Source organism: Apostichopus japonicus, chromosome 5, assembly GCF_037975245.1.
Source record: "Apostichopus japonicus isolate 1M-3 chromosome 5, ASM3797524v1, whole genome shotgun sequence".
NCBI classification, from domain to species: domain Eukaryota; kingdom Metazoa; phylum Echinodermata; class Holothuroidea; order Aspidochirotida; family Stichopodidae; genus Apostichopus; species Apostichopus japonicus.
Window position 1 is genome coordinate 12,796,203 of NC_092565.1, and position 27,422 is coordinate 12,823,624.

The following is a 27,422-nucleotide window of genomic DNA, read 5'->3' on the forward strand; positions in this document are numbered from 1 at the left end:
ATAATGAACACTACATTAAATTCCTATCATTCACCGTGACTTCGGTTTCAACTTACACCACATGACGTCATCAACGTGCACTGAAATTTAATGAGGGATTAATTCGCATTGCTCTTGCATGTAATTAAAGCTATCATGAAAATAGGGCCAAGGTGAAGCCAGAGCAACTTGTTCAAACAAGACTACTCTGTGCTCATAGTCATAGCTCATTTTCGACCGGTCGACTCGACCCACTCATGTTTAACCTCATTAAAGTGCTACTTCGGTGGCATGAATTAGACACAGGTATAGGACAAAATTTGTCCTCAGTAATGGTATGTGGCTAGTATAGAAAAGCATCATATATCATCGTCCGATGGTAGTTTGAAGCTATAAGTTTTCTTGTCAAGATAAACAGGTTAAACCTTCACTACATTTTAGGGAAGTACAAAGACAGAAGAAGATCTGGCATAACGTATATTATATATTATTTTAGTGGTATTTCCGTTGTGATGTTTAGGGGGTGATTCTGCCCGTCAATTGAATCTTAGCCTTACATTGATGAAAATGTATATACCATTAATGATTTTAAGAAAGATAAAGGGTCTCCCATCCATAGATGGAGCTATGAAACACTTTTGAAACTTGTACTATATTATACATATCATTTATTTTTCATACTTAATATAATATTTGTATTTCAAAGAAACAGTTATACATTTATTAGAGAATTGGGATATCCATCGGGCAGACTTGACAGAGTTTATCCAACCGCCAGGTGGCAGTTGATTGGTAACACTATCCACAGGGCAAGTGTTAAAAAAAAACTATTTACATCTACTTAGGGTTAGGGGCAACATTAAACCAGTTTTGAACACTCCTGTTATGCTGTATCATGATAGATTCTACTAAGTCGCACATACCTTAAATATTTTGTAGTCGTCTGTTTATGTTTTTCGTTATGTTGGAGATGATGTTTTTATGATATCATAACACTCGTTACTGCTACACGGTATTCATAGAAACAATGACGAATAAAATAGTCAGTTATTATGGTAAGGTTTTGAACATATTAGATACCGCAATGGGTTACAGAATATAAGAGTAACTTTTGTTACGATCAACTCGATAGTTATGAATCAATCTCAAGTTTCATGAACAATGCTGTATTGAGTTGTGGATGTGACAGTTATAACCTAGTGATACACTACCATCATACTTGCCGAAAAGGCCAGGAAAAAAAAACTCCTTTCAAGTTTGACGAGGCAAAGAGTTAAAAGTTATGTTGTTTAAACTGCTTTCAAGTTTGACGAGGCAAAGAGTTAAAACTTATGTTGTTTACTTGTTTATTCTATAATGGTGTATAGTAATACTTCCAACAATTGTCGTTCGAGTTTGAATCATTTTGGTTTTCATTTTACAAGCTTTTTGATTATTCGTATTTGTATTTTAATGAAGTTAACGGACTCCTGTGAATGAATGATACAAATACATGAAAATGAGAAGAAAGTTGAAAAACTATATAGTGAAGGAGATAAAACATTGCTTCAACAACTGATTGGAGCAGCATCAGAGATATGCTCGCACAGGCTGACCGGGTGCGACATCAGAGATATAGTAGCACAACAATTGGTGAGACACCAGAGCTATGCTTGTGTATTTGATTGGTGTAACAGAGACACCTTGGTGATTGAAGCGACACTAGTATGAGAGATAGCCTTACACAGCCAATATATGCCACACTGCAGCTAAGCTAAACCTTGCACATTTTGATTGACGGTAATAGTAGGACATCATCGGCTATGCTTACACCGGCGCAACACCAGATATATAGCTTTGCACAGGTGATTGGTGTGATAATGGAATACAAATACGGAACTACATAGTTGGTGCGACACCATAGCTACACATGCAAAGTTAGTTGGTGTGACACCAGAGCTATGCTTACACAACCATTTGGTGTGACATCGGGCACACGTTTGCATGGAGTAATGGTGCGACAGTTATGCTCGCTTGCACAATCGATGATTGCGACATTTTGAAATATATTCTTGTACAGCTAACCGATAACACACCAGCAGTTATATCATTCGAGATCGAGTCAATACTTTTCCGTCCACTCGATGTGTAGGAATGACTATATCATGTGGGATTTATGGTCTACTTAGACTAAACGTTGGTTGGTTCTCCTGCTAAATCTTCACTGCTACGGTTTTTGATAGAAATGTCGATAAAGACACGTGGACATGTTGATATTATTATGAACAGTTTTTGAAGAAGTGGTGCAGAGGTAAACATACATATGACTGTTTGAATTACAATTATCATTTTAACATTTGCAAGGAGTAGCCTACTAGATCATTCGTAAATATCAGAAAAACCAAAGGATTTTGTAAAGGTGAGCGTTTCACACCGATTTTTTTTTTGGCCTGGTGAGGGGGAGGGGGGGCTCCTGCAATATTCTTTGCTTAGCCCTTCGATTGAGGTGGAGAAGCTCAACCAAGTCTGAACAAAAACTGAACTTAACTAACTTTGGAAAATAGTTGGAAAGGTTAACACTAAGAATGTCTTCTATATTTTCTAAATTAGAAGAGAAATTTAAAAATTATAGATCCACCTTTCCATAATGGAATGTTCTAACTATTTGCTGTTGTAAACCAAACTGGTAATCCACTGTTAAGAACTTTTCTTTGCCAAAGTCTTCGGTGATGTTGTTGCATGAAAAGATGTGATTGTATCATTAATTTTTGGGTGAAAAGTGCATCACATAAGCAGGCTAAGGAGAATATATCAGAAACAGTGACATGCACAGAATTTCAATGATGGGCTCTCCCCTACTGATGTTTATAATCGCATGAAACTTTATCGGAGGGCCAGATGCGTTTGAAAGGATATTATTAAGAAGAGAATGAAGCAGGCGCGGCGGAACGGAAAAATTATTGGGGGGGGGGGGGCTAATGTGTGGAGACTATCTAAGCGGAGCGCCACCATCGGTTGGCGCGGAGAAAGAAAATTTTGGTTTTTTTTCAAAGCCTCAGATGGCCGGAAACGGCACTTCCCGAGTGTTTCATGCTGCGAATACCTAGCCCTAAAATATGGGTCTCAAGCCTGCAATTTCTCAGATTGCACGTAAAAATGTCTGTAAAAACATTGTAATTTGTATATTCGATGGTGTTTTAAGAGAGTAGCTATTACTCGCAGTGTACTCGCAAAGACGTTTTTGAGTGTAGTAAGGGCAGTGGCGGAGCTAGGGGTATTGGTCAGGGGGCAGGAATGGTCTGTAGGGGCGCTTTCGACACTATCTAAGCGGAGCGCCACCACAGGTTGGCGCAGAGCGTACAGAAAATTTTTGAGTAAAGATACTCCCTAGATTGCAGGAAATGACCCTTTCCGGGCCTTGTTAATTTGCAGATAAACGGAGAATAAATAGGTTTCGTCGCCATTTTGTCGGAAAATTACACCAACAGAATATGACAAATATCAATAGGTATATGAGAGCGCAATAAAATAGTCAATAATCGCGAATAAGTGAAAAGTAGTGAAAAGCTGAAAAGGGCGCCAGCAGTCCATTTGAGTCCGTCGGGGGGGGGGGGCATCCGCCCCCTGACTGTATATATGGACGCTCCGCCACTACGTAAGGGGATGTTGGAGAACTGGCTGAAATGAGGCAAGTCATTTGCCTAAGACGAAGTTGTGTTACGCTTACCGGTACTCACACTCACTGCTTCCACTTTTCACGGGGCGTGAAGACGCGGTTGGGGTGACAATGTGGTCTATAGCCAGGGGACGGGCCGAGGGTCCCCCAGCAATTACTTAAATTATTACACCTACATAGTATACGTGTGCATCGGACAGATCGACAAGTATGCATTGAAAAATGGGCAGATGCACGTTTCGGAGCCTTGGTAAATATTGGGGGGGCTTATCATGCATTTGCCCCCTCAACTTTTTCATTGGGGGGGCTGAGCCCCCCCAAGCCCCCCCCGGTTCCGCCGCCACTGGAATGAGGTCCTGAGATCGTTGAATGCGACCCCTATGTATTGGGTTTAAACATTTCAGAAGTCAAATGGTGCATTCTGAGGCAACTTTAGAAATTTGTTTTATGACTAGGTCTTAACAGAAGGTTGTTAATTAATAGAGGCTTAAATTTTGTGTGAAGATGAATAAGGGGGTTTGTACATCCCATAGAAGTAGTCGAATTCTTCCATGGCTGAATTTAAAAAAAAATCTGCCAAATTGAGCACCACCCCCCCCCCCCACACTTTGGGGCACATCACTGGTCAGAAATAAATTAGTTTAATTTACTTTGAAAATTTGCACTAACCACAGTGATTACAATTCTCCAACTTTTAAAGACCAGTTGCCCTCCAACCCATTGTCCTCCTTAACCTTACCTTAAGTCTCTCTGTGCCAGAAGGCACACAAGTCCCGGACATCATTCTTCCACTGGGTTCGGTTTGCAGCTGCGTGGCGTACCGAGTTCCATGTGTTCCAGCCTCCCCAGTTCCGCTCCACCATTCGTCGCCACGTGGTTTTCGGGCAGCCTCTTTTCCTTCTTCCTTCAGGTGTCCATCTGAGGGCCACAGCACAGTCATCGTTTTGGTCTTTCCCCTATTGTCCTCCCCTACCCACCGTTTGACATCTGTGAAATACCGCTATGTTTGAACATATTAGTATGAATTGATCCAAGTACTTCTCTAAACAATAATAATATAAAGACAAATGAAACAAGTAAGGGTATGAACTGCATCTGTAACACTTAACTACTCTTGGTTTCTGCTGGAAACATTCTACCTACATATCTAATCTCCTAATCCTGTGTAACTGTGAGCATGTTGTCTTACACTACCTATTCTCTATCTGTACTTAATTGTTTCTGTTAAATCTGTGTCAATGACTGCACGACCAAAAGGACAAAAACAAAAGACAAAGAAGCAATATTTTAACAAAAGATTCCATTGTTCTATTTCAGAGTCAAAGACAGAAGATAGTGGTGCATAGAAATATTTACATATATCCATTCGAATTTTTCCTGAAAGTCAAATATAATGGAATGAACAAAACAGGAAGAAAGCACTAAAATTGCAGACTAGCGTCAATGCCATCTTATGACAGTTTCACAAAATCATGTAAAAGGCATGAAACTAATCAAAAAATATCCCGAATCATTCAGGCTCTAATATTCATATGAACATGAAACACGTCCAATCTTGACTGACTTCCTTGGTCAATCTTGACTGGACAACCACAGCGTGGTCACTCCGGTACAATTTGACCACCTCTAGTTACATATATGGCCTCCCATGTACCTTGAACTTGAATCAGTTAAAACATGGTCTCTAATCAGCGAGCACATTTCACCATGTTCAGTAAAAAAAGGCCACTTTTTGACTAAGCCATACTTAGTTTCCATTTACATACCACATATGACCAAGTCAAGTAAGTAACTATGCTCACTATCAAATACCAGATTTGACCATATCAACTCAACACCACCACCACTCTTGACCACATTAAATATAGCTCAGTCTCCATATGACCAAATCTGACCTAGTACAGTATACTTTGCATCATTGACCATTGCTGCCAAACACTGTCCAATGAAATATTTTCATCAATTTTTGTAATCAATGTCCAAACACTTCACGGAAGCCTGAAATCCGAATGTCTTTAGTCCTAGCAGTTGGTGCTACCTGAAAAAACTTTTACTTCCCAAATCTCCAAACATGGAAATGTAGCAAGTAGAAATTTGGGAGATTTTGTGATATGATTGTAATGTATGAAAGTTAATGGCAGAAGTACAGTAGAGTACAGTTAACACTCACTACATGGAAGAAGTAAATATTGACAGCGGAAGCCTGCCCTCTGGCACAATCCAGAGATAGCATCAATATGTTTTGAGGAAACAATTGACAGCATTTTTGTTTTATCTTTTACCTATTTTTCTTCATTGAATAGTTAAAACAGAGTAATCGCAAAACATTTTATAATCTGGCTGAAGAACTGGTTTTTATACAAACGGACACGGGAATATGCTAGAGAACATGGGTGCTCCAAGACATGTCAGCCCTTTGGAGCTTGGTTTCTTATACATAGTCAAACATACCATATTAAAACAATTTCACACACTGTATGGGACTATTTGCTCCAAGTGTCCCGACCCTGCGTCCCCCTACCAAGGTCTCCTTCCAAATCTCATTACCACGGCAAATAAAGTTCATTCTCCAGCATCACAGATCATCCAGCTTAATGACCAGACAGTCGTCAAATATCTGGCCGCTAACGTCCATTCCACCGTGAACAAAAACACAAGAGGCAACATCGACATTGTCCAAGGAAGACACAGCGGTCGCTGCCTCTGGATGGAGGGGTTTATTTCCATCAGGAGAAGCAAGAGTTTGTGCATCTGACGCTCCCAGATGATGATCTGTTCCCGCTGCTGCACCTACTCCCTGCTCGTCATCATTTGAAAGATCTTGTTTTACGCCATCCACCACAAACATTGCATCTTTGGTGATGTCTATTATTCCCGGCAGAGCACAATCACCTCGTTGGGGATCCGTCTCTTTGGGTGGGAGGTCTCTCGGGAATGTAAACGTCACGATGCACATGGCGTGATCTAGACGACTTGCTGGGGGTGGCCCAGTCAGTTCCACTTTCTTCCATTGAAACTTATCTGAAGTTGAGAGAAATGGATTCTTAACATTAGCTCATTTGTCATCTCCTACATTGACCACCATATCATCTATGAATTGTAAAACTTTTGCTGGTCAAGAAGATTATGTCATTGGTACTTTATTAAGGAAAAGTCGCCCAGGAAAGAACCTGGGCACGAAAACCAAACTACCAAACAACTGATCCTCTCTCAACCCCAGTCCCCTTGCATCCGGACTGTGACTGTGTGATCATCGTCAGGTGTGCATCACCATTCCCCTTGAAAGGGAACAGATACTACACATGATCTTAGCCAAAAGGCTGAGAAGATTATGTCATTGGTATCTTCAGGTTTTCATCACTCACTGATTTTTACTAGAAATGTATTCCTTCCATCATCTTTGATACACAGTCCTCTGAAGTACATTAAGAATGGAATTAGCGCTGAATATAATTACAAACAAATTTTTTGGGAAGCATTAACACCAAATAACACTACGGATATATATTAATAGAATTAAAAGATCACGTGCAAATCACACTGAATCAAGGAACGACACAGCATCAAATGCAATGTATAACAGGTCCATGGCACCAATCCAAAGACTTTATACAAAAAAGATTGCACCGTAACAATTGAACACCATGTAAAATGAATGGCATAAATCTAATACCGTCTTTTAAAAGAATGGCACCATATCAAAAAACATGTCATGCTTAAAGAATGACACTTTATCAAACACCATGTACAATGGTGTTACACCATAGGAGAGTGGATTCAGATGGAAGAAAAGTAGGTCTCCAAGAAAAATCCAGCTTTTAGCATCACAGTTTAAGACAGGTCTGGTCTGGATATTTTGTTTTGTTCATGACAGAAGACATGGAGAACATTTGGTTACTTGGCATGTAGCATGAAGGTTATTCAGCTTGAGTAGCAGTAAACTGCAGGGAATAAGTTACTACTCAAAATTTTGTAGAGCAGTCTTGATAGCTCTGAAATACGATGGTTCTTGTGAACAAAACCTGCTATGAATCTTTGCACTTGTATCAAAATTTGACCATTAACGAAGCATTTTGCGATGCGATACAGGACTAATTTAATCCCTGAATTGGATTAATCTGAAGAGAGATTCTCAATACACAGAACCATCGGTTGCAGAGGGGGAGGTGAGGAAAACAATATCAAAATGAATTTTTGAGATATTGGATTAAGTTTAGAATTATCTCCAATAATAAGTTCCGTAAAACCTGCTTCTTGATACTGAATCCATTATAGCTGGGTTCATCAGTGTCTCAAATATTATTTTCTAGATATATTTTCTAACGTTGGTTCCATGTCAAGTGTGAACCCTCTAATGCAATAGCTAACTAGCCATGAAGTCAGGAAGAAAGTTACAGTTATATTACTTGCTTTCAAGATGCTCTGAAATTTTACTTGCCTCTACACAGTCTCCTTTTGGAAATATTTTGAAATAGGTTTAGCACACGTACCTGTATCCAAGACGTACGTAGTGTCGCTAGCACCATCCTTTATCATTCCACCAAAAATTACAACTTTCTGTCCAAATGCCACAGCCCCATGAGCTGCCATGCCTGGAGGAACATCACCAGTGCATTTGATCTGCTTCCATACTGATGTTTCTATATGTGAATGGCAAAAAAATGAAACATGAAATAATAAAATAGTGATATCCTTAAATACAAAACTAAAATATGTTTACTACTTCAGGAGTTCATCTTAAACGGTCTTTTCAAAAATACATTTACATTGACTGACATTTTGATCATACCAGGATCTTCGTCAATAGGCGAACTGAAACGAGAGCAGACTAACGACACAATTAAAACAGTGACAGACGATTTAAATGGACATTGAATATTGATTAGGTTTACATATTTACCTACACAGGCTTTCTGCAGTAGATACACAGCTTTCAAAAATATTTTGGAAAAACAATAGGAAAAATATAAGAAACATTCACTAAAGAATGAGAATTCCTAAACATATATATTCAGTTCGAAGCTTTGCCAAAGATAGTACCATTTTGGATTTAAGCTACCTTACAAAAACAAAAGCAGGGGGACACCCCCACCCCTCCCCCAGGACAGCATCCCCTGTAAGGGGGTGGCAAAGGAAGGATCTGTCAGCGGGTGCCAACTCTTCTACATACGCCACTGCATCTTGGAAACCATTCAAATTGCCATTATAATGTAAATACACCCATGACTTACCTATGTCATACTCATGAAGATCGTCATAGTATGTGTCTCTAGCCATACCTCCATGAAGGTAAAGCTTCCTCCCAATAGACACTGTAGCATGCCCATGACGAGGTTTTGGAACCTGCCCTGTTACCTCCGGCTGTTTCCAGGTTTGAGATTCTGAACATGAAATTTGATAAAATTCTTGATTATCAGAGAACCAGAATTGTTTCAAGACGAAATACATGTGAAAGAGATATATGACATTATGAGTCTCCAATTATTTGTGAAATAAACCAAAATATATGACACATTTTACATTCTACTTCAACAGCTATACTGTACATTAATATTTGTGAAAGGGGTACAAATTGACATCATGTGGGACTCCCCACCCCCCCACTACCCCCCCATTAAAGTGGCAAACTTTTCCTTTCTAAAGCTGTCATACATAATAATTCTTGCGCCCTTGGTGGGGGGGGGGAGAAGAGGTGTTATGTCATCCAGGGGTGGTAAAATGGAGGGTGCTTAGATGCAAAATGGTGCTATATATTGAAACTTTTTAAACAATGTTCAAGACTATTTGACAGTTTTTAGTATACTTTGATGTGCCAAAGACATTTTGGAGTTTCTACATCATCTACTTCTATTTATTTGTTCTAAACATTTTTATGCCTGAGCTTCAAGAGGCAAAAGGGAACATGCTGTAAATGACTCTGTTACGATCATTTAAGTAATTATACAGAAGAATAACACCATTAACTGTATGAAGGGATAGAAAAAGATAACAGGGAAACAATATCTGTGATGAGGTGATGAGGTTGAGTGCAGGGCATTCATATTTTGGGCTGGATTTTTGGAACTGCACTTCTCATAACACACTGATAACTTAGTATACTTCAATGCACATCGACTGCTCTACATCTTTGAATTTGTGTAGCAATTTGCCATAGTATTTTGCTATATACACCCAGACCCCTCCTACCACCATTATAACTGACACCCTCATTTATTAACAGTATTTACCTGAACAGTATATCAGGTTAAATGTAAACCGCACCCCCCCCCCCCCCCCGCTGTACCTCACTACAACTATCTGCCACCTTAATTTATTCATCGTTAAACATTGTAATATCAACCATCCCTTTCTTCAAAGTTTTCACACACACAACTTGTGTTGCATTCCTGTAGTAGCAAAATTACTGTCTCTTTCCAATTTTAACTTTAGACAGTGGTTTTACATTCTAAAACAGTCAATACATTGGGAACCTTCCCAGTTTCAGCTGCACCTTTAAAAGGTATTTACAATTTTGGGATAATATGAAACAGGATTCAGACATTTTACGTTAAGAAGACCCTTTCAAAATGAGGCATTAAAGTCCGCTAGATGTAAATGACGATGCAATTAAATTGATTACACTGCAAAGAAAATGAGTTTTATTTTATACTTACCAGAATGAAATACATGTAACTTGCTATCTGCAACTGGATCTGTTCCTTGCTCACCGCCTGAGAACACATACAACTGACCATTGCACCAGGCTGACCCCCGGCATGTGCGAGGGCTTGGGGCCTCCCCTGATACCTCAACACCACTCCATTTCCCTGTTTCTGAAGAAATAAGGAACAAAGTGATATTATAACCTAAAGTGAACAGTCTGTGATGAAAAGCCTTTCAGGTAATTTGAATATCTAACAGAACTTTTCAATTCTCTACTTCAATCCGGCATGTAGATTGAAAGTGCAAACAAGGATCTACTGATAGATCTATAGATTTTCAGCCTTGATAATCCATCAATATCAGTGAAAGGAAACAGATAATATAAAACAATGATGAAAAGGACATTAACGAGGACAACAGTTATGATTCTAATGACAATACTAGCTTCATCATCATGCAATAGTAACTTATAATCTAACCAAGAGTACCTTTGATGTTATAGCCTAATGCTATCATTCCTACTTTAACTTTTAACTTCCATGTAAAGTCAAAACTGAATTGTCTGTGCTTGATTAAATTTCTGTCTCAAGTCATGTTTCAACATATAGAAACATATAGAAAACCTTACTGTGCAGAGGCATTTGGAATGTAATCATTAATTTCATGGAATCAAAAACTTACGTAAATCTAAGACCTGCAAATCATTTAAATTGCCAGATTGATCAGCTCCACCAAAAACAAACACTTTATCATTCTGTGTGGTTGGGAGGAAGGCTGCATGTTCATAGCGTCCCTTCAAACCTTGCCAAGGAACTTTCTCCCACTCGTAAGAGTCTGTGTTAGAACGACAAAAACAAAATCATTACATTCTAAACCACTGTACATTTCTAATGCTGATGAATGAAATATCTCATAAGAAGAGGTTTTTTTCTGGATGACTCTGAATCATACTGGAATGCAATTTTTTCATTTTGATATAGTTTAGCATTTTTCATGGGATGACTGAGTGGTAACAATAATAATTAAAATTATCATAAAGAATTACTGTAGTTAAAATGAGGCATGAAAATATTACAAGCAAATTTTAATAACTTGTGTATTATTTTTCTATCAATGTCTTTCACAAGTTGTAATTCATCAATGTTTACTATTTAATTTTGTCAATTGGTTGTTATAATTGGCTGTTAAAACTGATATCGAATCTAACACAACATTGTTACTTTGATATATGTATAAGTACTAACCCAGATTTAGCAGATGATTTTCAGGAAAAACACCATTAGGATTGGCTCCACCTAACAGCAAAACTTTAGATGCACTCTTGCTTGGCAATGAGATGCCACTGTGTCCGACCCTCATACTTGGAGGAGTGCAACCACCTGCTGAGATCACGTACCACATTTTGGAGTTAGCAGGTATCTCACCCATCTCAAGGACTGGATGTAACTGCATCATGCACCAACATATAAGTTCCTATAAACAGAAAAATTCTTGAAACTGCTAAAGCTGTTTTGTTTTTTTATGTCCAAAATATCTCAAAAATAGCTCAAAGTTTAAACTGTACCTAACTGAAATATAGTAGAATTAATGATGCCATAACTTCCTATTTCAGTGATACAAAGATAAGACACAATGAAATTTAGGTCTACTTTGGCTATGACATAGAACTGAAATTATGTTATTGCAAAATAATTTATCTGGTAGGCTGAAGAAAACAAGTTTGCTGTTCAATTTAGCTATAGCCTAGGCCTAGATGCTAAACACTTTTTCCTTTCAAGTTCAAAGTTGATATCTATGAGATTTCACTGTTGCTTTGATTCTAAGATTCTGCCAGAATGTGATATATACATGTTAAGGTTTGCTGTCAAACAACCATATAATTCCAGAAAATAGATGAAGGCGGCGAAAAGGCTTTCATATTTCACTCTGTCAGAATACAGAATTGTTGTTTCCTACGAATTTTCCTGAATTCATTGACACCGTATACATTAATGTTGCAATCGAAAGTGTGATAACAATTTGAATTTCAAACACGGCGGCGACAATCTTTTGAGTGACATTTGTTTGGACTTGTTCAACACATCACGCGAAGTTAACGTACACCACCATAAACTTGAGTGTATGTCAATCTAGGGCCTAGGCTAGTTCTTGCCTTCCTTTTCTTCATACCTGTGTGAACAAGTTAATACCGGTTCTGCGACATGTTCAACAGAATGTCTGATTAAATAAAGTTTACGGCTACTCTTGCAAAGTAACCTGCAATGCATTATCTTCATCGTTACAGATATTATTAATATGTTTATATCTACCTATCTAATGTATAAAACCATAAAACGTACCCAGGCTACTAACTGAAATCAAAGTTACTGGAATGGTGCAAGCTTCCCTGCCAACGGTTGAGATAGGGTGTACATATGTATGATAGGACCCTTGAGGCTTGTTCAATACACTATTTACTAAATTGTTCAGTTTGTTTGTGTTTTCGAATAGTAGCCTGATTCCACGAGTACAGTGTAATCTTGCAAGGTGATAAACTTTCGGGAAAAAGTGTCATCTTACCAACATATTGATCTCGTTGCGAACTTTGGGACATGGAAAAGACTTGAAATACACAACATAGTTAGCCTCACGTAAGCCAACAGTATTCCTATACTTAGACCGAGTTTAGGTACATTCTAAGCAGGCCTAAGTCCTTGTTAGGCCTAGTCTAAGTGGGCCAGTCTAAGTTAGGCCTAGCCTAGCCCTCAGTTAGGTCGGCAGAAATGTCAAAATGCCTAAGTAGTTAGTATGCTAACATTAGCCTGATTATGCATATGGTAGTGCATACGTTTGTTTCGCCACCAGTACCGTTGTGTAATTCCACACTAGACACCGGCAAATTGGAATTTATGCACAAGCTGGCTACAAAATGACTCTTAGCTTAGGCTGTACAGTAGTTCACACAGCAGTTAGCAATAGAAAAAACTGTTAAAGAAGTTTTCATTTTTTTTTTGCCTCAATCACCAAAAACCTAAACATGAGTAACAACATAACAGATTATACTAAGGCCTACAGTGTCAGTTTTATGGATATTGCAACTTACTAATTTACTATACAACTATAACTGTACACTTAATGAAGGATTTCTCCATAGCCAATTGCTCCAACTTATGCCTTGAAACAGCTGCTTATACAGTGTGGGGCAAGTGGCACTCCCAGAAACTAGAAGATTGGGGAAGGGCACAACAAAAGGAGAGAAATATTTGTGTGGGAGGGGCACAGAATGTGGGTTGTGCAAGCTTGCACCTCTGCACTGGGGGCATTAGTGCCGATCACAAACCTGTGTCTGCGGAGTGGTGGTTGGGTAAAGCCCCTGGATGCTTTGTAGTTTCCATCATTTCCAGAACTTGAAGTCAGCAGAACTTATGAGACCTGTACAGTAGTTGCAAGTAGATTACGTTCGGTAGAAGATATCCCTGTTTCCTTAAACACGACAACTTTCATTCAGTGGAGAGGATGGGGGGGGGGGGGGAGGGAAGGAAAATGACATATAGTAAATTTCATTGGGGAAGGAGAGTGGAAAGGGGGCACCAAAATGGTGCATGATCCCCCTTCTGTGCCCATGCACCCCTTCATTTAAGATGCCATTGTGTGGGACGTTTGAATAAAAGAAAACAGCATTGCATTGACATATAAATTTACTCTTGTTTCTTTTCAGGTTGCTGTTTGTCTCCTCCCATTGTTATAGATTAATGGAATACTTCTGTTTCAGACATTTTGAACCATTTACTACAAGCTTGGCCTGAACACCCGTGGACAAAATGATTGCAGAAATTTTAGGCGAGAATGTAACTTTAGACTTTCATCCAAGCTCCATTCTATCCAAGGTATGTTAGTCTTAATTAAATATTGACAGTTTCTCTTCATTATGTCAAATAGAACTTCCTTCAAAACTTAAGAATTCCTAGGATTTCTTTGGGCACTTAAGAAAAAACTTTATTAATTAAAACCCATTTCAGGTATTTTATAAACATAAATAAATAGTAACTTGTTTTCAGCACTTATTTGGATAAATGCTTGTTGATGTATGCAAGTTTTAACATTTGCCAACAAATGTGAACATTTTACTTAATGATGCAATTGGTACATCTGATTCAGCCATGTTGTTAAATCCTCACAATATCCACAATCAATAATCTTTTTGTTTATTGACGTCTATATACATGCAGATATGAACTAGATATTTAAAGCAATGTATTTGTCAGGCTGGAAAATTAACTGTCACATTCTGATCATCAAATGTTTTATGATTTATCCCTTGTCTGATTTTCATGTATTTTTGTTCTATTTTTGAAGGTTATGTAATAAATTCCTCCATCAATACTCAGCAGAGCTCCTTTGATATTCATTAAACATAAATTTGCATGCTAGTACTGACTGAGATTTCACAACCAGATTTCTTTTCATTTCTGGGTTTGTCTTTCTTAACTTTGTTTTTTTAAAGGCTCATCAAGCAGAAAGGACAGCTGACAAAATGGCCGCCATGCAGGACTTTAATGGTGCATTAGACCATTATGCCAAAGCTGAAGGTTAGAAATATAATATTTCAGTTCATGTTTACATTTTGCTTCTATTGCAGGCAGTGATATATTTTACAAGGAATGGAATCTATTGGTGTACTTTGACGGGTTTAGCCCTTCTTTAATACTGTTTCAGACTGTTCATTATTATGTACATACACTCACTTTAGGTTTGTGCAGTAGCATCCATTAAGTGTAATACGCAGTATACTTATATTTATGTAACATCAGATGATCGTAAATTGTTGATATTTTCCACAATAAATGAAGCCAAGAGCTCTGGACCATTCTGTTCATATAAGTATTCTACTTATATAACTTAATGTCAGGTTCGAGGAATGATCTGTTGATGACGAGCTTTATCAGGAAGTACAGTACCGTAGGGTTTGGTTAGAAATTTTACCAAACATTCTATGTAGCCCCCACAATGGTACTGAAAACTATGGCAACACCTCACATTTGGTTGATGAGAAAGTATTTAATGATTACATTTTATCTCAAATTTTTTGGTGGCCAATATGCTTTGTGATCCATCATCAACTACATCTAAAATCTGAACTGCAAATTGTAACTCTTACCGCATTATTTGCAAAAAACTTGACTAGCCATGCTAATGTATTACTCGTTATAAAATTTACTATAAACCAAAAGCACAATTTGTTTGTTATAAATTTCTAACAAAATCAAAATTTTTAGGTGGTGAATTGTCTATTTCTTTCCAACTTCAAACAAAAATGCCATTCTCCTTCTTCTTCTGATGCCTGTATTCAAAATTTGTATAGCATTTACTTGCCTTTTTTCCCTTTCAGAACTGCTGGAAGAGGTTTTACCGATTCCTGGAAATAAGTTTGTAGTGGAATCTATAAAGAAGCAGTTGGAACATCTCAAAAAACAACCAAGAATTATTCATCGGAAGAAGGAAGACTTTGCTAGAAGAAAGAGGCAAAAGTCTGTGGAACGGAAGCAGAAGCTAGAACGAGAGAGAGTGAAAGCATCTGCGGCGACAGAAGATGAGGAGTTTGCTAAGGATGATTTTGATGGAGGTAACCTTGTAGAAGCGTCAGATCAAGGCTCAGATGAAACGGATTCGTTACTCACATGCTTGAATGATAATATGGTAGAGGAGAGTGACGGTTTCACTTACAAAACATCTGAACTCAGGAAGTTCTTTTCCTCTCAGCGGTCCAAAAGTCGAGATTCAGAAGAGAAGGCCAGCGTGGAAGAACAAACCAGTGACAGTCCAAAGACAATCTTGATACAGAAATTGGAACGTCAGAATAAGGAACTTATGGAGCATGTCTGTCATTTATTTAAATCCTGGAACAGTTGTGAAGAGGAGAACACCCAACTCAAAGAGAGAATGAAGCTGCTGGAGCAAGAGCTGGAAACACTACGAAGCACAAACATGGAGAAGAGCGTCTTGAATCAGAGTAACGTTGAATTGTCCCTCCCATTTCAGAGCGAATATTTTGGAGACGATCGCATTTCAAGTTTACCTAGTTTACCACCTTTGGACTTGCCTAATGAATTACAGATGTCAGGCTTGTATTCTGAAGAAGAACATAAACACAAATTTCAAGAGGAAATGTGAAAAGATAAAAATAACTTCATATGCCATCTTGCCGAAATGTTTCTTGCATTAGGTGAACAAGAAGCTGCATCCTATACTTGAGGGTTGTGCGGGTTTGCAACATTTGTATTTGACCGTGCCATGATTACCACATCTGCTCTACAACTATTTTATTTTATACTCAATCTATCTGTCAAGATAATAAATTTGTTAAAATATGTTTTAGTCTGATAAGAATAAAAACAAAGAAAACTCTTTACAACTTCTCCCTTTAATAAAAAAATTACATAGTTGAAATTCTAAAAGTTGGTTGGAGATGGTGGAGGGGGGGGGGGGGGAGGAAGGGAAGTTGTGGATTGATCCATGCATGGAGCTTCATCAGAATCACACTGACTTTAAAGAACAAAATGCCAGATTAAATAGTCACATCTAATGTCCTTATACATAATACTAAATAGTAGAACTAACCAAAAAAATTAAATTAAATATGTATCGGGAATATTTTGAAGGAAACTGGTGTAAGTATAATTCTGTGGGCTGTGATTAGATGTTGGTTTACATTGGAACCGAAGGAGATGACACTAATGAGCCGATATGGACATTTTGAAAAGCATTGAACATATATTTATATTTTTTTTCACTTTTGGTCCTTGTTAGTAGTTTTTGTTCTTCTTGTATTCTATCATTCCAAGGTATCACTCATTAGTTATAATATATTTTCATATTGAATGTGAAAAGAGGACTTAAGGCATAAAGTTAATTTTCATATGCTGTATAAGACTGCTACCAGTCCAATTTGAAAGTTAATACCACTTATAAGCTTGGACAAAATAACTGTTAACATATCTGAGGCTGACAAAGGATAGTTGCTGGTCTACTTAGTTTAGCATACTAAGGTCAAAAGTCAATTCTTAAGATGCTACAAAACACTTGGTAGGAAAGCATGAGAATTTATAACATGTTTATAAATTATTTCAAATTAATTGCATGTTGTGGAAGGGTACTGTTTTGTTTATAAATATTAAGTTTTAGATGAGTCTTTCGAACTTATAAACAATTTGTATTTATCTCTGTGTATGTGAGTGTATGTGTCTGTCATATGTGTGTCCCTGTAAACTTGTTCTTCAACATTACAATGGATTGCTATCAAACTTAGAACATGTATGGATACTGAATAGTGAATTGATGAACAGTATTGTTTTAGGTGAGGTCAAAGGTTTTGGGATCAGCAGTAGTCAAAATCTGAAACCCTTTGAAACAAAATGTGAAGTTTGGCACAACTTGATACGTTGTATGTAAATCTATCTTAGAGACTACAATAACCCAAATGTTTCATAGGGAGGTCAAATATCATTTAGAGTTAACAGAAATCACCTAATACACATGCTTATGTCAAAGTAAAATGTGTATAAACTCCATATTTGGAATGCAAGTTTGCTTTAGCGGTTCAAGATTGTTATTTTTTTGTGTGCAAAGAGGTCACAATAGTTGTTTTTGTTCACCAAAGGTCAAAGTCTCTACCCTGATGTGTTTTCCGTTGTCCGTTTGTTGCATGACCACCGTTCTTGTGTAAGAAAAAATACCCAGCAATATCAAAGAAGTATGATCAGTGAACAGAAGTCTCCCTTTTTCACGTGCCAACATTTCAGATATACTTTCCATTTTATTGTTATAGGAACCAACCAGACAGTTTTGGTTTTAACATTCAGCTGTCAATCTTTAATATTTCATGGTCACCTAAATGCATTAATTTATGTTCTTTAATTGGTTAATGACTTGCATTGAAACTTGTTTCATATAGGCCTAAAGGTTGTTTGCCTTGGTACTGTAACTTTGAATTCACATTAGTGTACTCCACTTTGATGGAACATACCATTTCTTGGGTCTAAATAGATTTCACTTACAAAATATTTTCTTTTGTTTCTTTTCTTTTCTTTTCTTTTCGTTTCCTTTCTTTTGTTTTGTTAGGCGTGTAAGTTGTGATCTAGGACATGTGATAAAATCTACAATGAGTTTGGTGATGAACATCAAGAATTTGTTTACTTTTAAATCAATGGAGGTTAAATGCTGGGAAATTACAAAAAAAAGTTTTCATTTCTAAATCTTACTTCCCCAATCTTCCTGTTTGGGGGATGGAATAATGTTAATCTCCCTATTTTTGTGACAGGTTTAGAGGTCTGTAAACAAGGGCGTAGGAACCGGGGGGGCTGGGGGCGCCAGCCCCCCCCCAGTGAAAAATGTGGAGGGGCGGAAGTATCATTCTGCCCCCCCCACTTCGCAAGTCAGAAAACCCCTTTTTCATTTCCAAATGAGAAAAAAAATCTCATTTGGAGCCCCAAATTGCATCTAAGGCCAGGTGAAAATACAAAATTAAGTTTACAAAATGGAGTGGGTGTTGAAGTGTGCTATATTGCACCAAATTACATCTGAAGCCACCTGGAAATGCAAAAAAATTCCAAAGGGGAGGGGGACACCCCCTCCCCTTAGACCCCTCCCCCAAGCCGGCCATCAGTCTTCAGCCCCCCCACTCAAAACTACCTTCCTACGCCACTGTCTGTAAACGTTCAGAGTTAGGTTTGATAGAGGTTTAAGATAAGCAGAACTGAATATGGAAAGGCCTGCAATTATTTTTCTCTATGTTTCAATGCATTGTTTATTTGGTTTAAGGAAATAGAAGAGAGGGAAAATGGAAGAAATTGTAGTCTATTGGTAAAGGGCCTCTGGCCATAAGAGGGGTTGCAGGAAAGGGGGATAGCTATAGGCGGGACATGGTAACTTGGGGAAGTTCGTCATATAAACCGGGGCAATTGGTGAAAATTTAAAATGAGCAGGGAAAAGGTGAAACAGGTTTCTCATTTTGACCAGTGGCGGAGCTAGGGGTATTGGTCAGGGGGGTCGAGAATGGTCTGTAGGGGTGCTTTCGACACTATCTAAGCGGAGTGCCACAGGTTGGCGCGGAGCGTACAGAAATTTTTTGAGTAAAGATACTCCCTACATCGCCGGAAATTACCCTTTCCAGGCCTTGCTAATTTGCAGATAAACGAAGAATAAATAGGTGTCATATCCAACAAAATGTGACAAATGTCGAAAGGTAGATGAGAGCGCCGGCAATAAAAAAGTCAATAATCGCGAATAAGTAAAACGTGGTATTAAGCTGAAAAGGGCGCCAGCAGTCCATTTGAGTCCGTCAGGGGGCATCCGCCCCCTGACTGTATGGACGCTCAGCGACTGCAGTTTTGACACTAGTTTGTAGGTTTTGATTTTATTTTCTGTCAGACTGTCCCGGTAAAGAACTGCTTGTGCTACATCCTGCCCCCAAACAAGATGAAAATCGTCTTTTATCTTTTTCCACTGCGCTCTTCTAAATATGGGCGGTGCTTTATGATTTGATCATCACCGAACCCCTTTATAAGTATTTTTATATGATTTTAGTATATGTGAGTTGCCTTACAGTGGAAGCGTATTTTAACACTGTACCTACTGTACGGGTGCTTGTATTCAATGTTCTCGGACACGATCACAACAAACCTTATAGAATATAGGCTAGGCTAACCCTGTCTTAGATCCTTGAAGTTGAACGATGAAGAGAAAAGGGTACAACTGCCAACCAAACAGTTAGACGAATTATCAGCGTTGATATTTCTTGTAAGATCCTTGAGAAACGGAAACTGTTTTGCTAGCAATTCAGTATAGGCCTAACATAGGCTATGAAAATAACGTTTTATTGCATCCTAGGCTAGGCCCTTTGCCTACGCCTATGCTTATGTTATGATATTTATACTCAGGCCGACGTTGCAGTTCACTGCAAAGTTTGGTCTAAGTTATACTCAGTACCATTTATCAAGCGATTTAGGAATCACTTTGAACTGTTCAATGCCAGCAAATTTTCATCAATGCCGTTCTTTAACACAGAGGGAAGTGGAGACAGTTTTGAAATAACTTCATAGGCTCCTCTCCACTTTGGTGCTACTGCAGTGCTATATTGCTATAGTAATAACAGAAAACTTCTTCATTATATTAATGCTAGATTAGAATTTAGATAGTAGGCCTAGATTACTTGTTAATAATACTATAGTAGGCCTAATACCCTTTCATGCACACTGACATTCCCCATTGACCTCCTATGGTTATATATTTTCCTGTTTTCCCTTGTTCTTTTGCGTCATATTTCGTTATATGTCAGACATACAGTTTTTGTGAAGGGTTGGTGACAATGACTCCTCAACCCACTGGCCTGGACCACTTATCCTAGCTGACTATGATAGAAACACCAAATGGGACTTTGACACTCGGATGGTCTATGCTCTAACTATCTTGATTCTCTCCAATTCAATATAGGTACAACTGGTCAAATGACAAAGTGGCAGTCCCAATAAAGATCAATGACCAGGGATGTATGTGAGCTACACATCCCTGGAATATAAGCAAGCTATCCAGGCTAGAATTAGGTACAGATTAATCATGTGATTAATATTCACCCAATGTACATATCATGTCATCCACAATGTCTATCAGTACAATAGCATGTATCTAGGTAACAACAACCGTACCCCTCTTGTTTGTTTTCATGAAAAAGCTGAAACATTAAATACATCTTAGGAATTGAAATAGTGAACAAAACAATAACAAGTTAAGTCATTATGTAATAGAGATTAAATCGTGATAATTTGAGATGTCACTGACATATACACTAACTTTGCTTTATTCCAGATCCTTGTTTACATAGAACTGATTAAGCTGCTCTAACATGGCAGACAAGCATGTCAAGCCAGGAACAAGGGTGGAAATCACTGGAAAAAGCTTACAAGGAAAAATAGCATTTGTTGGAGTGACTTCATTTGCATCGTAAGTTGATGTTAAGGACATGAAAAGCATTGAATGCAATTTTTAGTAAATAACTTTGATGGTGTCAAGATGTCTGTCCATTTGTATGTGGTGATGCAAGGTAGGTGATAGTACAACATGTAATGTCTTTACACAATAGAAATTACTGTAGGACTTCATAACCGTTGGACTTGGTAAGTTTGAGAAATTCCAAGTATTTATTGTGTAGCTACCACAGTCAAGCTTCTACACACTGTTGTTGCTATTCCTCTTGGTTATCGGTCTAAATGAAAGGGAACCTTTTATGGTAGAGGTTGGCTCTTAAATCAAATTAGACTGCTAGCATGTTTCATCATGAAGATATGAAATGTTTAAAAATTTGGCAATTAATGTTTATGGATCATGCATACCTTGAAACGGCAAAGTGTGTGACATCATGAATCATGTCAGTGAACTGAAAAGGTTTTTTCCTATAATGCGCACTTCACTTTGTATGCACAGAGGATGACAGTATTCGTTAACTATGAAGAAGTCAAAGTACTTTGTCAGCTAATTAATTATCCCAAATTGTGTTCTTCTTCAAGGCTAAATCAACAAGATTTTAAAATATAAGGAAACTGTTTGAAGGGCATCAGCTATTTACATCACAGCAACAGTGCTTTATTTCCTGGAGTATCCCAGAATATCCCTTGCACTCACTATGCTTCTTACTGTGAAAGTAACCATCTTAACTCCCCTTTGCAAATCAGTTGTAATTTTTTGCACTATTTAACATGTTTCAGTCAAGATTCCAATGTTTCTGCCAATGTTGCTGCTGAGGATTTGCTATTACAAACTTACGATTATATATTATAAACTTGCTTTTAATAGCAGAGAGTGCTAATTATGTTAATGCTTCCTTGTTTTTGCCTTTCAGCGGTAAATGGATTGGGGTTATTTTGGATGAAGCCAAGGGCAAAAACAATGGCTTGGTTCAAGGGAAGAAATACTTCACATGTCCAGATAACCACGGTATTTTCGTTAGACAATCACAGGTAAGAATATCATGTGTTGGCAAAGTAAGTCAATACTCTTATTAGCAAAAGTGAACCACACAATTTCTATCGGGAGAGGTAAACGTAAATTGTCAGCTTTGGATCTGCGTGAATAAAGAAAGGAAAGAAAAAATATGAATACTTGTGCCTGTACACTAGAAATTTATGGAACAAGTGAAAATTGGACCAATGAGGATAATAAGGGTAATTAAGATAATTAAGAAAGTACAGGGAATATATAGAAGAACACGGTAGTAGAATGTACAGACTGTGTTCGGAGATTCAAGCAATTGTGATGTAAGATTACCAGAAGACGGGAGACCTTAAATATATTCATCTTGTTCAATTGCTGTGACTTTTGGTTCCTTCCAACAAACACCAATAATCAAACTAAAATTCAATAAATAATTCATTTATCATACATTTATAGAACCTTAAATATCAATATTAATAGGGTAGGTCATCTGATTTCCTGAATGGTGAATATCTATATTAATTATGTTAATAATAACAGCTTTATTAATTAATCTTTCACAGATTACTATCTTAGATGGCTCACCTGCTACCACCCCAATTGAATCTAAAACCTCTGGTATTCCAAAACCTGGCGGTAAAGCAGAGAAAAAAGCAGAGGTAAACTTTCAACCTTTGGTCGTCATGTTCTGAAAACGTTACATGTGATATAAACTTTATGAACAGTTATGGGAAATGTAGCATTCATTATCATTTCATGTTCATGTACAGTGGTGATATGTTCTTGGTGGTTTGAATTAATGTTTTCATCACAGAGATTTGTGTCAATATGTATGATTTTTTCAGCTTAGCAGATCTTGTGGCTCATGTTACTTGTTACATGTTACTGTAACTGTGTACAAAATCCTGCCCTTCGTATGTGATGTATGCTTGAAAACATGACTAATTGAGATGGACATTGCTGGTGCACTACATGTATCTCAGTCTTTTAAAATGATAAAGATATACGATAACCATCTGCATTTATTTGTTTCAAATTATCCACCCCTTTATTAATGTTTCTGTGTGAATGTCAGTCCGTAGAAAGGTCTCCACATTTACAGAAAGAGTCGAAAAACTTTTAAGTTTGTACCCCCTTGGACATATGTATCTTATATGAGTGCTGTCCCTGCTGTAACACTTGTTTTGTTTTTACTGGAATGTTAATTTATCCCAGTCTCATGTGTTCATGAGTGATAGGGGTAGTATTCGTTTTGTACAGTCTTTGTTTAGGGATGCCTCTGTTTAAACTTTCTTCCATATGAATGTTTTGTTCTTTCCAGTTTCGTTCGAAACTTATGAGACCTGCAAACCGCAGGTCTAGTATGCCTGTCTATGTGTCTGCTGTGAGTAATGCTTGCTGCAATAAACTTGGTCAATATTTTCAGCATCAGCACTTGTTAACTCTGTTTGTTGTTCACAATTATTAACTGCATTTCTTTGCTGCCAAGGGTTTTCCTCTTTTCCGTAAAATGACCGACAATCACCTTTGTAAGGTAGCAGAATATCTCAGTTCCACTCGTTGGTTCACTTTATACCTGGACGACAAAAAGAAGGGTACACCCTTATGGTTGGATATGTCACTCTGTCCCACATCCGTAGGTGTAGCTTTCTGAAGGAAACTTAATGTTATTATTTATCAAAAATGCCCTGGGTCAATCCAGGTAGCAGAAACATATTTGGTGTAGTTCTACAAAAGCCTTGACTTCTAAAATTTGATGAAGCAAAGGTTTTATGATGTAGCTTTCAGTTTGTAATGCCAAAATTAAAGCAAAAGTTGGATGCATTGTGTATCTGCCACATTTAAATTTTGAATGATGCTATTGACATATTATCTACTTGTGTCATTTTGACTTGTTTATTAGCAGAATGAATTTACAAAAATAAACAAAATTATGATTGAAAATGCAAATCTAGTGTTGAATATTCATTTTAGAGTTTGAAAATTGCAAATCCAGTGTAAGCTGCTCTAATCTGAAAAAAGATGTACAATACTGGTCCAGACATTTTATTCATCACTTTAGAAGTACAGTACACTCTCAGGATTATTGATATGGTGTTAGGATAGTTGATCAATCAATATGACTGCACATATCTAACAATAAAGTGAAAACTAAGGCATGGAAATACCATTGTTAAAAACCAAGGCCATTTGGCATTATTACAGTATGTTATAAGGCATTGGTGCTACAATATCAAATTGAATGTATAAGGTACTTTGAAAATTTGGTCTTCATAGACATATCACAGCTACTGTATGTAGGATGAAGGAACTCTGTTGGTTTTGTGAATAATCCCTATAAACTTCCCTAAAGAGAATGAAAGTCATTTATAGGATGTTAAAGTATAGAATAATATTAAAATATAAACCTGTTCATCAATACATCAAAAATGATCATTCATTTGAAATGGTTGCAAGTATAGTCTGCACTTTTTAAAAATGGTCAGATTTTGTAAATTCTTGGTTGGAAAGGTTTATTATTCTCACTTTACCTAAAAAACTCATGTTTTATATGATCTGTGTCAGAGAATAACAGTGCAATGAACACCTTAGATGTACTGTAGCTAACATGTTGATGTTTACAGGGTTCTCTTTGTGCTCTGCAAAATCTTTTGAAAATTTGCTTTGTTTTTTATTGTTTCTTTGTTCCTAATACTGCGTTTTGCTTGAAATACCATGGTTTATGTTTTATTTATGTTTTGGTTATTTATGTTGTGTTCTTTTGAATGATTTTTTAAATGTACTCACTCCCAGCTTCCAGTTTGCATCAATTACAGTAGTCTGTTTACCTCCCACAGGAAGGTTAATGGCTAATTCTCCCCCCCCCCCATATATATGTATATATTTCTGTTTCAAACAGATATTTATATGTATATCATATGACCCTATAATGTGGACGGTAGATGCAAAGAATGAGCTGTAAGTCTCACTTTATAAAGGAGTCATCCATGCAGTACCGGTTTCACTTATTGCAAGTATTCCTGAAAGTAGAACACATCGCTGTCTCACCAAATTATGTGCATATCTGACTTAAAAAGCAAATAAGCTTCTGATTATAACCCCGTGTGAAATTATCTAATCGAACAATTGCCATGGGCTAGAGTTGCAGGTCTGTGGGATAAACATTCAACAGTGAACCTGTTCACATTAACTTGCCTATGAAGGAGAAGTAATGTTTCATACCCTGGCATTATGGAAACTGTTTAAACAGTATGAAATTTGCATGTAATGTAGGTTTTATATCCTTTTGTTTGTTTTAAAATTTGTGTTCCTTTTTTGCTTCCAAGTTCTTTTATTGTGTACACATGTCTGTCTGTTAGACTAGCACACCGTCACTCTTGTGTACAATGTACAGTAACTGTATGTTGAATTTATACACCACTTCGGCTTATTTGGGATCTTTCAGTTTACGGAAGATTCTGGCACTTTTTGAATCATATATATGTTTTATCTTGAGTTTTAGTACGTGTATGGTTACATATGAAGGAGTACCACTGCAAGAATTTGAAAACATTTCATATTTTTTTCAGAAAATCAGTCCAATTCTTTTTGGCAATTAGAACACTAATAGCTCTTCTCATCATAGCCACCTTACAATATTGTCTGTATTTGATGGCATCAAACCTTGATACTGTAGTTGTTGTTGAGTTTATATCTATTTTAGCTTCTATGCATGTCTGCAATGAATACTAGAACATATGCTTATTACCCTTTGGTAATCAATATTTTGATATTTTGTAAAATCACTGTAGGTATTGTTTGTAGTATTAGGTTTGAAGGCCATCACTAGTATCGCTGCATCAGCTATGTGGAACTGCTCTGAATATGTCATTAGATCAACTTACATTGAAGGTCGTTACAATTTATAAAGTTGTTGTGTTGATGTTATGTTTATATGTATCCCAACCTGTCAATTGTGGTTTTCACTGTTTTATACATTTCATCATCTTGTACACAATAAGCTAAACCCACCTGTTATCTCGTCAGTGGTAGTACATTTTCTCTTTAATATTTCCACGCAGTATGAAACTAATAAATTGTTTAACAGTGCTTTTTGTGAATGTCTGTTGTTTGAACAGTCATGGTATGTTTCCAGTGTCTCAACCAGATATTTTAAAAATGTATTTTAATTTTGTAGTTGTAATTTAATTAATTAATTCTTTTTATAAGATTCACTCTCGTTCAGTTCCTTCATACCAGCATTGACAGTCTGGCATTTTAATCACCAGATTGACAAATTTGGCCTTTTTTTTCAAATTTCTTTGGCGGGAGGAAAATGAGAATTCAGACCAGACAGCATTTTGGTGTTTTCTGGTGTCATTTTTTGGACAGCCTAACAACTTTTAAAGAAAAACAGTAGCTGAGGATTGTTAAATTTTTCAAAAGAGAATTGATTTAAAATATTACATGCTGTTCAGTTCTCCTCAAGGTTTCATATAGGCTGATGTGTCGGTGAAAAATCATTAGCAATTTCTTTCAACCACGTTTCACTCCCTAATGTTCAGTGACACCAGTTGCAAACCCTCACCAGTCTTACACATTGACAGGGTCAAATGTCATAGAATAATAGCAAGTTCCAATTTGCTGATTTTCACCCGATTTAGCCAACAATTTGGCCGGTTGTGCACAGAAAAACTGGCCACCCTGCTCTAGTGTGTAGATTGTTCTGGACAGTACCTCTTCTGACCTGTTTTAGTCATGGTTTAGTAAATAGATAATTAAGCAAGAACTCGTTGTTTCTAGAACAATTTTAACCATATTATGGATCACTGCAGTTCACTTTTAATCTCCGATATAAAAGTCAAGTAAAGTGGGGTTCATTTCCTGCGGTGCTGTTTCATTTGCCCGAGGAGGCAGTGGTTCTATTAAGCGTTAAATAAGGAGACTTTATTTTTGCATATATCTTCTTTATATGATGAAGCAGGATTTCCACCTATCACCTTAGATGGACAATCATCTAAGGCTACTACAATCATCTAAGGCTACTACAAACTACTTGTACTTTAAAGCTTATTGTTACAGGTTTTGACCATGCTCTTGAACCTTAGTTAATTGTTCTGAAAGAATTGCTTTTGTATCAAAACTTTTCCAGCAGGGTCGAAGGTCAACCCTACCGACCTTCAAAGGAGGTCTATCAGGCAGGACT

At 37.3% G+C, this 27,422-nt stretch overlaps 3 protein-coding genes and 1 pseudogene across 11 annotated transcripts in view; 2 read left to right on the plus strand and 2 right to left on the minus strand.

The window, feature by feature from the left end:
• LOC139967705 (uncharacterized) overlaps nt 1-18,315 on the plus strand; it is a 35,536-nt gene extending 17,221 nt beyond the window's left edge. The window contains exons 1-4 of one of the 2 annotated variants that reach the window (XM_071971736.1): nt 12,752-12,906; nt 13,974-14,142; nt 14,760-14,844; nt 15,645-18,315. In XM_071971736.1, the coding sequence (XP_071827837.1) occupies nt 14,077-14,142; nt 14,760-14,844; nt 15,645-16,426 (933 nt within the window). In that variant the 5' untranslated portion in view covers nt 12,752-12,906; nt 13,974-14,076 and the 3' untranslated portion in view covers nt 16,427-18,315. Of the gene's footprint in view, nt 1-12,751; nt 12,907-13,973; nt 14,143-14,759; nt 14,845-15,644 lie in introns of those variants that run through there. The other variant, XM_071971737.1, reaches the window with a different exon arrangement.
• Nucleotides 4,922-12,742, minus strand: LOC139967704 (rab9 effector protein with kelch motifs-like). 2 transcript variants are annotated; one of them, XM_071971735.1, is made up of 7 exons: nt 12,446-12,463; nt 11,521-11,749; nt 10,958-11,110; nt 10,288-10,446; nt 8,866-9,015; nt 8,125-8,274; nt 4,922-6,655 (listed from the first exon to the last, which is right to left on the minus strand). In XM_071971735.1, the coding sequence occupies exons 2-7, from the start codon at nt 11,729-11,731 to the stop codon at nt 6,210-6,212; spliced, it is 1,269 nt and encodes a 422-aa protein (XP_071827836.1). In that variant the 5' UTR covers nt 11,732-11,749; nt 12,446-12,463; the 3' UTR covers nt 4,922-6,209. The 2 variants fall into 2 exon arrangements, with proteins under 2 accessions (XP_071827836.1, XP_071827835.1); XM_071971734.1 differs by lacking the exon at nt 12,446-12,463 and adding an exon at nt 12,616-12,742 and having other exon boundaries at nt 4,923-6,655.
• LOC139968272 (U2 spliceosomal RNA) lies at nt 6,754-6,966 on the minus strand (annotated as a pseudogene).
• Nucleotides 18,316-19,879: 1,564 nt separating the features above from the next.
• The window catches only part of LOC139967703 (dynactin subunit 1-like), a 44,879-nt gene continuing 37,336 nt past the window's right edge, over nt 19,880-27,422 (plus strand). For 2 of the 7 annotated variants that reach the window (XM_071971727.1, XM_071971729.1), the window contains exons 1-6: nt 19,880-20,050; nt 21,116-21,250; nt 22,146-22,263; nt 22,801-22,896; nt 23,559-23,621; nt 27,369-27,422. In XM_071971727.1, the coding sequence (XP_071827828.1) occupies nt 21,153-21,250; nt 22,146-22,263; nt 22,801-22,896; nt 23,559-23,621; nt 27,369-27,422 (429 nt within the window). In that variant the 5' untranslated portion in view covers nt 19,880-20,050; nt 21,116-21,152. The remainder of the gene's footprint in view (nt 20,051-21,115; nt 21,251-22,145; nt 22,264-22,800; nt 22,897-23,558; nt 23,622-27,368) is intronic. The other 5 variants (XM_071971728.1, XM_071971730.1, XM_071971731.1 and 2 more) reach the window with 5 other exon arrangements.